This window comes from Phodopus roborovskii, unplaced genomic scaffold (assembly GCF_943737965.1).
Source record: "Phodopus roborovskii unplaced genomic scaffold, PHOROB, whole genome shotgun sequence".
NCBI classification, from domain to species: domain Eukaryota; kingdom Metazoa; phylum Chordata; class Mammalia; order Rodentia; family Cricetidae; genus Phodopus; species Phodopus roborovskii.
Genome location: NW_026126448.1, coordinates 1,441,503 through 1,453,326, shown reverse-complemented (window position 1 = coordinate 1,453,326; position 11,824 = coordinate 1,441,503). Strand labels below are relative to the sequence as shown.

At 42.2% G+C, this 11,824-nt stretch overlaps 1 protein-coding gene across 1 annotated transcript in view; it reads left to right on the top strand.

The window, feature by feature from the left end:
* The first annotated feature begins 4,475 nt into the window (after nucleotides 1-4,475).
* Nucleotides 4,476-11,824, top strand: part of Scp2 (sterol carrier protein 2) — a 71,783-nt gene continuing 64,434 nt past the window's right edge. The window contains exon 1 of the mRNA XM_051188405.1: nucleotides 4,476-4,603. Coding sequence (XP_051044362.1) covers nucleotides 4,535-4,603 — 69 coding nt within the window. The 5' untranslated portion in view covers nucleotides 4,476-4,534. The remainder of the gene's footprint in view (nucleotides 4,604-11,824) is intronic.

The following is an 11,824-nucleotide window of genomic DNA, read 5'->3' as shown; positions in this document are numbered from 1 at the left end:
ATTATGAAAGGATTATAAAAGGTATAAAAGTAGTCAGTATCAGGCATTCATTCTCTAGCCACCCTGGGGAAAGGAAGACATTCAGTGTCAGGATTCTCCAGCCACACTGAGGAGAGGCAACAGGATCAGCCGCCCTTCAATCGGAGGTTGTGAGTGGTAAGAGCTAGTGGCCCCAATGCTTTGCTTTTCTGATCTTCAGCTTGAAGTTTGAACCCTAATAGCTGTCTCTGCTTTTGGTTTTTTTTTTTTTTTTTTTTTTTTTTTTTTTTTTTGTTAGTTTGTTTTGTTTTGTTTTTTCCCCCTGTGTGACAGGATAAGCCTAAGCTATAGGCCAAGCTTTTACAATTAATAAAGTCTCCATGTCCTTTTTGTGGGCTGGCAGCCCAAAGAAAAATCTATCTACAGCCTCTGCATGAGCTCCTGCCTCCAGATTTCTGCCCTGTTTGAGTTCCTGTTCTGGCTTCCTTCGAAGATGGACTACAATGTGGAAATGTGATTCAAATAAACCCTTTCTTCCCCAACTTGCTTTTTGATCATGGTGTTTGATTACAGCAATAGAAACCCTAAGACAGAGTATATATAAATGTGTCTATATATATGCACATGCTCTAACCACTGAGAAATCTTTCCAGACACTTTATGTTGACTTTTACAATTGCATATTTATTGTTTTTAGTAAGATGGACATGAATCTTTATTAGGTATTTTGAAATGCTGGAAATGACTTGTGAACTATGGGACCCTTTGTTCCATTTCCCTGCCTGATGCAAGCCTTTTCTTTATAGTATTCCTGAGGGCAGACAATTTCAGTTTGAACTTGGCTAAGCCTCAGAGACTATGAGTACTCACAGATAAGAACTAGGGAAACCAGGAAATGTTAACCACACAGAGTTTTCTCCTCAATGAAGGAAATGTATAACCTGTTTTCCACACCAAAAACTGGATATGGATATTATTAATTACCTCCTGACCTATGCTATTTGTATAACCAGACATCACCATCACCCCCCCCCCCCATGCTTACTCCAAACTCTCCCTCTCTAGATCTTTATTTTTAGCTTTGTTTCTCAACCAATAGGAACCATTCTTAGAGGAGATATCACATGTACTTTATAGCTTGCTGACCTCTACTAAATTATTTTGTTGCTACTTCATCCATGCAATTTTGCTACTGTCATTGAACTGCAATGTAAATATTTTTAAGATAGAGTTTTGTCAAAGGGGTTGCAACCCACAGGTTGAGAACCAGTCTTAGACCCTTAGTCTATAGAACTTTATGGTAGAGGTCACATGTACTTTGCAAAAGAGTTTCAGGGTAGACATGCCTTAAGCTTTATTGTGTGGGATTGAGATAGGCATTGCTAGGAAACTTTTTTTCCAAAAATTATATTGTACTTAGATATATCAAAAAGAAACTGACCTGGTGTCAGACTACAGAAGATGAACCAGGGCTGACTAAGTGGAGTTTTTCTTCTTATCTCACATGAAACCTTTCCTTGATGACTGTGATGCTTGCAGGAACCCCCTCAACAATGGGGCCAGTCCTTACTGACCCTGCTTGGTGATCAGCATCAGAACTCACAGGTTATTCTTTGATGTTCCCTGACAGCGATCCTGCTCCGTTACCTCCTGGTTGCTTTCCATTGTACCTGAAACAAATATCCCCAGTTTCCTTACTTGGCTCCCAGCTACCCTCCTCTCATAGATGAATAGTTTTTGCATACCCATCCTTAAAGATGTATTTATTTTGTTTTATGTGTATGAGTGTTTTGGTTGTATGTATGTGTGCTTACCACATGTGTGCCCAGTTCCCATGGAGGTCAGAAGAGGGCATCAATACAATAGAACTAGACTTCTAGATAGAACTGGACTTCAGTTGAGTGTTCATGCGGGTGCTGGGAATAGAACTCAGGTCCTCTGTAAGAGCAGTAAGAGCTCCAAATATCCATCCTTAAATTCTAGCAGTCTAAAAACAATGACAAGAGGTGTCCTAGAGAGATTGTTCCTTTGGCTCAATGATGTTTATGCCATAGAGATCTATGGGGGGCTATTACCACAGGTCCTGAGGGTTAGAAAAGGCCACAGAGAATTTTATACAAAGTCCACATAGTCCACAGAGTCAAATCTCTTGGACTCTCTCTCCTCTATTCTATGTTGCATAGGTTGGCTTCCATTCTTGAGTTACTGCCTTAATTTAGCCGCCCACTTACAATGACAGGGATGCAACATAGCAATTGGCTTTCGGTTCTGGTTCTCACGGCACTTGCATAATATGAAATCAATTCAGGCACTGGATCAGTGAATCACTGCTCTCAGAGGAAACACAGAATTAATTTTCTGAGAGCGGCAGATCACAATTCTGTCAACTGAGCAACACAAAACATTCCTTGTTTTGTGTATGAAATAGTTATTATTTACTGATTTTTTAAAAAAAATATTGAAGCAAGGTCAATAGCACTATAACTCATGAATGAAGTAAGTTCATCTAACAAATATCTATTTTTTGTAAGGTTTGTCACCAAGCCTGTTTGCATCTGGAAACATTAGAAAAATGCAGAAAAGCAAACCTGCCAACAAAAACACAAGGATTCAAACAGTTAAAAAAACGGACAGGTACCATAAAGATCAATTAAGACCATGTCAAGCACTCATTTGCAGTATGAGAATCTGAGAATACAGCTTTGGGAACCTTAAGTTATTTATCACTTCAAGTGTTGATTCTGGAGTTAAATAAATGTGAATAGACTAGCTGAAAAACATAGACTCTTCAAATAACAGCCAACCAGCCATGCTTAAAAAAACTTCAGAGCAGTTAATCTGAACAGTGTATCTGATTTTCTCTTTGAGGCAGGGTCTGGCTATTCTGGAACTCACTATATAGACCAGGCTGGCTTCAAACTCACAGCTTCTTAAATGCTGGGATCAAAGATGTGCACACCACAAAAGAAATGATTCATAAGCCAGGAATAATTCATAATCAAAAGAGGCTCAGAGAACACAGTTTTCAAACATGGGCAATATTTATAGACAGAACAACTGAAGGAGAGTACAGAAGTAGCAAACAGTTGCTTATTTGGACATGGTCTGAACAATTGGAAAATGCTTATGATTGACTGAGATCTGGCTCTTATAAAAAATATACATAGTTTCTGTGTGGTGGCATATGCCTTTAAGTCCCCCAGCACTCAGAAGGCAGAGGCAGGAGAATCTCTATAAGTTCAAGGTCAGCCTGGTATACAGAGTGAGTACCAGGACAGCCAATACTACACAGAGAAACCCCATCTTGAGAAACAACAACAACAACAAAAAACCCAAACCGTGTGTGTGTGTGTGTGTGTGTGTGTGTGTGTGTGTGTGTGTAGGTAGATAGGTAGGTATAGAGAGATCTTGTCAGTTCTTTTTTTTTTTTTTAAGACGGGTCTCACTTTATAGCTTGGAACTTCCTTCCTAGCTGGACTTGATTTTGAATTTTTGTGTTAAGGTAAGTCCATCAGAGAACAACACACAGACAATCTTAAGTCTGTATTGCTGGCCGGAGACAGGGGATTTGTCCAAATTATACAGCCTTGATCCTCACACTTCCCCTGATCCTCTCAGTTCTTTGTCCTTTGTGCACAAAATCCGAATACTTTTTAGTTAGCAAGAAGCAGAACTGTGGAAGCCAAAAGGCAAGGTTAGCACATTTAGGGACTTTTGCTGATCCTGGAACAGGCCAGGTCTTCGATAGATTAGGTCTTTATATCCTTTCTGGCAGGTGTTGAGGTTTTAAGGTAGGCATAGGGTCAGATGTGCTAATATCTTGGGAGCTTGCTAAAAATTCAGAGATCCACCCTCTTCTGAGTGCTGGGGGATTTAAAGACACAGGAGCTCATTGCCATGGCGTTTGCTATTATGTTTTAGACAGGGTTTCTCTGTGTAGGCCTTGCTGTCCTGGAACTCTCTCTGTAGACCAGGCTGGCCTCGATGGAGCTCATTAGAGATCGGTCTGCCTCTGTGAGCCACTAAGCCTGGCTCTGACTTAGTTTTTAAAAACATGTCATCTACATGTAGAATTCTGACTTTATTAGTGTACATCGTGCTGTAGCTCACACCCTGATTGTTGAAACTTTCCTCTCTAACAGATACAGAACGTTTCTAACACTCCAAAGAATCCTCAGGGTTCTGAGTTTCCTCTATGGCCAGCCCTTCCTTTCCAGGCCTTTCCCCTCTCACTGTAATGGGCAGAAGCACAGAAACAAACACAGAGTGGTGCAGATGCCAGGTTATAGGGTTTTTCCCCTCCTTCTTGAGAAACTTTGCTTGGATCTGGATCAGTCAAAGGGCCCAAAGAACTTGCCACTAGAAACGCTGCGCATGCGCAGACACTCACAAGACCGGTCCCCATAACCTGGCCCCGCCCCCGACGTCGAGGCCCCGCCCCCGACGCCTAGGGCTGGTAATCTCGACCTCAAAGCGCTCGAGCTCAGCGTAGGCTTCAATCCCTGGGAGGTCGTCGGTTTCCATTGAGCTTTCCTCTGGGTCCGCTGCCGGAACCATGCCTTCCGCCACGTTGACGTCTCCGCGCCTGCGCCGGGTGTTCGTGGTCGGCGTTGGCATGACCAAGGTAAACAGAGCTGTGAGGCGCGGCGGGGCAGATGTGTCCTTGCGATGCCCGGCAGCCCCGAGGTGACAGGAAGCGTGGCCCGGGGACGGTCACCAGCTACACTGCTGTCCCATCCCTCCTAGAGTCGCGTGGGCTTCAGAGAGGCGACTCGGGGGTTTATGATGCTGCTCCTAGGGTCGCAATGTCCCGGGTTTGTTCCCTCAGCTATTTTTCCTTCGCCTTCCTGTTTCCCTTTTCTTTCTGCTGAGCCTGTGAAGGAGCCCCTAAAACAATCCAGACCTCACACTTCTTTAGATTCTAAATCCCGACGTAGGCTGTCCGGGTGGCTCACATCTGTTTGCAGTGTGAACTTTTGGAGGTGCAGCCAGGAGAATTGCTACGAGTTCGAGGTCATAGAGGATTATGTAGCAAGACCTTGTTTCACCAAACAAAACAAACCAAAATCGACAGAAAGACATTTGGAACTTGGACAGAGGCCAGGGCTGTCTACAGAAAGAAGAGGAGATCGTCAATTTCACCAGCTCTGTAGTGGCTATAAGTGCCCTTCTCAGATAGCAGCAGGTGTGGCTGTGGGTATGAACAAGCGATGCTTAACAATGGAGGTTCTCTCCATCCTTTGGCCATGCTGCAGTTTCTCGGGTATTAAGGTGGACCAGAAGCTTCTATAGCCTCCTCTCTCGATACCCTCACTGATACCCTGAGTACTCTCCGTGTCCTAGTAATGCCAAGTTTGTCTTAATCTTCTGTTGCTTTGCATCTAGTGACACAACTTTCACTAGCTGATTTTCCCTGGTTAACCTCTCTCTCTCTCTCTCTCTCTCTCTCTCTCTCTCTCTCTCTCTCTCTCTCTGTGTGTGTGTGTGTGTGTTTTCTTTTTTGAGACAGGGTTTCTCTGTGCAACAGCCTTGGCCGTCGTGAAACTATCCCTGTAGACTAGGCTGGCCTCGAACTCACAGAGATCCACTCACCTCTGCCTCCCAAGTGCTGGGGCCCTGCTTCATTGTGTTCTTAAAGGGTCAGCTTAGATCTTATGTTCTAGGAAATCTTTGATTATCTTGGCTTTCTCACAGAGACCTGAACCTAGCTCTAATTTACTTTTATGAACTAAATTTTTTTGTTTAAATGGCTATGTTCTCCTAATGCTACCACAATTATTCACTATTGTATCCCCCCCCCCCAATATGATAATCCCTGGTGCTCAAAGACAATGAATGTTAGTTGATCCATAGTAGATGGATATACTTTGTAAAAGAGTTACTTGAGAGGATTTTTTTGTGAAAAGAAAAAAAAGCCTTAAATTTTGTGTTACTTTTTTTTTGGGGGGGGGTTTGTTTGTTTTCCTAAGACAGGGTTTCTCTGTAGCTTTGACTATATTAGAACTTGCTCCGTAGATCAGCCTGGCCTCAGACTCATGGAGATCCTCTTGCTTCTGCCTCCTGAGGGCTGTGATTAAAGATATTCACCACCATTCCTGGCAAATTTTATATTGTCTTAGTAGCAGGCTAGAAACATGCAATTCAGTCAAAACCTGTAAATAGGAAAGTTGACTACTATTTTATACATAGAGAGCATCCCACGGTTTCCTTGTAGGGGGAGCTTCTGATACAGGGGGGTAGTAAGCCTTTCAAAAGTATTTTTTAGCCTTTTTTTTTTTTTTAAAAGCTGGACATTGGTGGTGCACGCCTTTAGTCCTAGCACTTGGGAGGCAGAGGCAGGTGGATCTCTGTGACTTTGAGGCTAGCCTGGACTACAGAACTAGTTCCAGTACTGGCTCCAAAGCAATACAGAGAAGCCCTGTCTCAGAAAACAAACAAACAAGACAGTATCTTACATATAGACCTGGCTGGCTTTAATTTCTGATAACTTTCCCAGGTGTTCCCCACCACACCCTGCTAGTATGTTCCACTCTAAACAGTCTTCCATTAGTTGTTTAATGTCTATTTATATGGACTGTATAGAAAAAGCACATTTTCTGAAAAAAAAAAAAATGAAAGGTATGTTTATTTCGGTTACCATTTGGGAGGCTGAGGTGAAAAGGACATTGCTATTTCTTAGAGAAGAGGAGGAGAATAAAAGATGGTTTTACCCTTTAAGGGTATATTCAGTACAGGTGCTATCTGTGTTATGTGTGAGCAAAGATGAGAGGAAAAAAAAAATCAAGATTGGGCTGGGGATCTAACTCACTTGGTAGAGAACTTGTCAAACATGCATGAAGTACTGTTTCCAAACACAGTCTTGCATAAGCCAGCCATGGTGGTATATACCAGAGTTCCAGAAGTCAGTGGGTGGAGACAGGAGTATCAAAGGTGAGGGTCAGCCTGGGTTATGTAAGACCTCATCTCAAACACAGACCAAGGTCTAGCAAGACGGTCGGTAGGTAAAAGTCCACCATCAGTCCTGGCAACCTTGTTTGATCCATGGTCCTCGTGTTCTACAAGGAGAATGCTGACTCTTTTAAGTCCTCCGACCAAGCCATGTGTACTGCAGAGTGAGTGAACATACACATACACTAACAAACTGAAGGCAGATTTTAAAAAACTGATACAAATAAACAAAAAGGAAGAGAGAAAAACGGGTAATTTGGAATTTTTAGTTAAACATGGAAGATTGAAAACATGAGCTCTCTCTTGGTTTGCTTGGTGTTCCGCCCCTGTCCCATGCCCACTCTCATTAAATCAATGAGTAACAATGTGCATTTGAACAGAAACTATAACAAGAGATGCCAGAAAATGTTTACAAGATTAAAAGTGGGCAGAAGACAGTTGTTTGGTGGCACACTCCTGTAATCCTAGCACTCTGCAGGTAGTAGCAGAATTATCTCAAAATCAAACAAAACCCAACTACCACAAAAATTCTCCATGTGACGTGGTTCTTCCTAGCTTTGCTCTTAGAAAACATGCGCAAACATACTACCTTCCTGTCATGGGTTGGGGGAATTATTTGAAACCATTCCAGGGAAAAGTCAGCTTGCTATGACATTGTCTTCTGGTGAAACTTAGTAGGCGATAAGCTTTACTCATGCTCACAAAGCTTCCTTTAAACTTAAAGAAAGTGCGTGCGTGCGTGTGTGCGTGCGTGCGTGCGTGCGTGTGTGTGTGTGTGTGCGTGTGTGTGTGTGTGCGCGTGTGTGTGTGTGTAAGAGAGAGTGAGGGAGGGGAGAGAGGAAGAGAGAGAGTGCGAGTTCAGCTGACAACTTTATTGAGTTGATTTTGTCCTTCCATCTTGTGGGTTATGGGGCACTTGGGTCACCAGGCTTGTGTGACAAGTACCTTTCTCTGCTGAACCATCTTGCCAACCCTGTGCAGACTTTGTTATTTTTAAATTTATTGTTCTAGGGCATCAAACACAGTGCCTTGAGCATGCCACAAAAATGCTGTCACCCTGAAACAAGATCCTAAGCTTCAAAGATAGGAAGTTTGAAGCCAGCCCTCAGAGCTAGCCCACAAGGGACCCTGTCTCAAAACAAACAAAACCAAAAAACAAACAACAACGAAAAACCCCAAAACCAACCAACAAACAAAACAACAGTTAAAACACACTGAAATACTGTTGAGTGGGAAGTATTAACGTGAGTATATGAGATTTTTCCAGCTTTTAAAAATGTCCTAGCTCTTTCATTCAAAGAGACCTAGAAACAGTAACCAAATCAGTGGTATTCTTGATATTAAGACTGAGGCCCTGTAATACCTCTTATTTCTCCCAGAGAAAGTGACTTATTTATCCATTCAGACCTCAGACTCACTATGTAGGTGCGGATGACTTTGAACTTCTAGGCTTCCTGCCTCTTTCTCCTGAATACCAGGATTATAGCTATATGCTGTCATTTCTGTTTATGTGGTTCTGGAGATGGAGCCTGGGGCTTCTTGCATGTTAGATACTTTACCAGCTGAGTTATAATACCTCCAGGCTCGCAAGCCCCCAGCCCCTGGAATACCTTTTTTCCTATTAAGAGAATTGGTTGGTTGGAGAAATTGCAAAATCTAGATGAGGCAAGAAATGATCAAGGTAAGTTTGCAGAAGTTTGTCATAGTTAATTGTGAAGAAATCAGGGCCCCCTTGGGTTATGTGAAGAGCCAGGTGCCAATTGACCAAAGCTGTCAGTGAAAGCTAGGATAATTTGAACTTTGTGTGTATGGGTGAGAGGCTAGAGGTTCTGTCTACCTTGTTTTTTTGTGGTGGAGCTTCTTCCTTGTCTCTGACTCACTAGGTAGGTAGGTGGCTGCTCAGTGAGGTCCTGTGATCTGTCTGTCCTGTGATCTGCTTACCCTAGGGATGCAACCACAAATAGATGACCACACTGAGACTTTTTAAGTACGTTGTCATACACAAGGCAGCTACTTTCCCAACCCAGCCATTTGGCCTTTAAACATGATTAAATTGATTGATTAAAGTCCATTACTATTGTGTCCCAATAATGTATTTATATCTTAAAAGCAAATCTTTGTAGGGCATTAATGAACCTATTAGTTTTCTTTAAAACTGGCAAATAAAAGCAAATAGTCATCTATTCAAGTTCCTTGGAGAAAATCAGGAATCCTGTATCTGCTGGACAAATAAGTGTTATTGATGAGGTGAGTGGTGAGGTTGGGAAATTAAATGATATCAAATTTGGAAGAGATGTATAACTTAAAGAATTACTATTTTGTTTGTATTTTGAGCAGGGTCACTCTACATGACCCTGGCTGTCCTGTGACTGATGGTATAGATCAGGCTGGCCTTGAACTCTGCCTGCTTCTGCTCCTGAGTGCTGGGACTGAAGGCATGAGCCACTACACATGGCTAGAATTACTAATTTTTTCATTTTATTTTACTTTGAGATAGGATCTCATGTAGTCTGGGTTGACCTCCACACTCCCTATGTTACGGTAGATGAGTCTTCAAGTCTTGATCCTCTTCCCTCCATTTCCTGAGTGCCAGGGTTGCACATGTGACCTGCACACCTGGTTTATGCAGCGCTGGGTATCAAACCCAGAGATTTATGCATGTTAAGCAAGCATTCTACCAATGGAGATACAGCCCCAGCCCTGGAACCACTATTTTATATATGACCCATGGATAATGTTCATTCCAAAAGACACATTCGTTAAATAACTGATTTGTTTGTGGGTCTGTTGATTGGATCAATAAAGATTTGATTTTGTGTGTGTGTGTGCGTGTGTGTTTAACTAGTGCTTTTACTACTGAGCTATCTCACAGACTCTTTCCTTCAGCTTCCCTTTTGTTGAGATAATGGTCTTTCCATTTTGCCCAGGCTGGCCCCAAACTTCTTGGGCTCAAGTGATCCTGATGCCTCAACTTTTCTAGTTGCTGGGATTGTCAGCACTCAACACCACTCCTAGATCAAAGTACAAGATTTTATTACAACACATTATGAAGAGTTCACTGGTATGGGTTCAATTGCCCATTACTGTAGCTGGAGTTTCTTCCCAGCCTGGTCCCACAGCTGTTTAGACCCAAATAAACACACAGAGACTTACATTAATTATTAAATGGTTTGGCTGATGGCTCAGGCTTCTTATTGGATAGCTCTCTCTTAATTATCAACCCATTTCTATTAATCTAAGTATTTCCATGTGATCTTATCTTACTGAGAAGGGTGCAGACCTGTTACTCCTTCTTCAGATACATGGTATCTCCTGGTGGCCTCTCTCTACATCTTTTCCCAAGCATTCTCCTTGTTTGGAGAATGCCTATACTTCCTGCCTGACTACTGGTCAATCAGTGTTTTATTCATCAACCAATAAGAGAAACATATATACAGAAGAACATCCCCCATCACATTACACTTTCCACATTACAATTCCACATACAATTTCCACATCAAAATACTTTCTACCTATTAAGTTTTACTTAGTGTTAAAAAGAAACATCCATGGCAGGGCTTGTATCTCAGTTGCAGAATGCTTGCCTATCACCCATCAAGGCCCTATCTGTTGTTTTTGTTTGTCTGGCTTTTTTGTTTTTGAGACAGGGCTTTGATGTATAGCCTTGGCTATCTTGAAACTTGCTATGTAGACTTGACTGGCCTAGAACTCTCAGAGATCTGCCTGTCACTTCTCTGTGTCTTAATGTTAGGATCAAAGTGTGTGCTACCATGCCTGGCCAGGTTTTGAGTTTAATCCTAGCACCATTTGAAGAAAGCAGTCAAAAGAAAGAATAGGGCTGGAGAAAAGCCTCAGGGGTTAAAGTGCTTGTCACTGACAAATCTGGATTGCTAGAGCCTGTGTAAATGCCAGGTAGGTGGTCAACCTGTAATTCCAGCACTGAAGTGCAGAGGCGAGATTTCCCCAGAACAAGCTTGCCTCCCAGATTATCCAGGTTGAAAGCCCTGGTTTGCTTGACTCTGCCTCAGTAAATAGATGGGCAACTACAGTAGGATGAATCTCAGTATCAACCTTGTATATGTGTGCATATGTATGTATATGCACAGTGCACACAGACATGGAAAAAAAGAATTTTTTGTTTTTGAGACAGGGTTTCTCTGTAGTTTTGAAGCCTGTCCTGGAACTAGCTCTTATAGACCAGGCTGGTCTCGAACTCACAGAGATACCCCTGCTAGGATTAAAGGTGTGTGCCACCACCACCTGGCTGGAAAAACGAATGTTTAAATATTTATTTTTCTAATTGTATATCTATGTCAGGTCAGATTTATTTCATAGACTTTAATGTAAATCTGAAGATATGAGCATGTATCAGATATGACTCTGTCTCTTGGTAAACCAGATAGCAACAGAAAAAAACAGAAACGTGGGGCCTGCTTTTGTATGGTGGAGGAGAGAACCACTTCTTCCAAGTTGTTCTCTGACTGTGCACACAAAATAAATAAATGGGAAAAAAAAAAATGATTCCCTGCAAAGCCTTTATTTTGTGTCCTAAATTGGTCTTTGTCAATTACTCTATACTTACAATCCTAGTGTTATTGCCTATTCTGTATTAGATTGGAAGCTCCCTGAGGGTAAACACTGGATGTTTTGTGTTCAGAGTAAAGGAACATGGCAGATGCTCTGTAATGTGTGTGTGTGTGTGTGTGTGTGTGTGTGTGAGAGAGAGAGAGAGAGAGAGAGAGAGAGAGAGAGAGAGAGAGAGAGAAAGAGAACCTCATGATGCACGTATACTGTGTGATGAACAACTGTTGGGACTCAGATTTCTCCTTACACAGTGGGTTCTGAGGCTTGAACTAGATTGTCAGATTTGCACAGGAAGCATTTCATTTCTCCCACC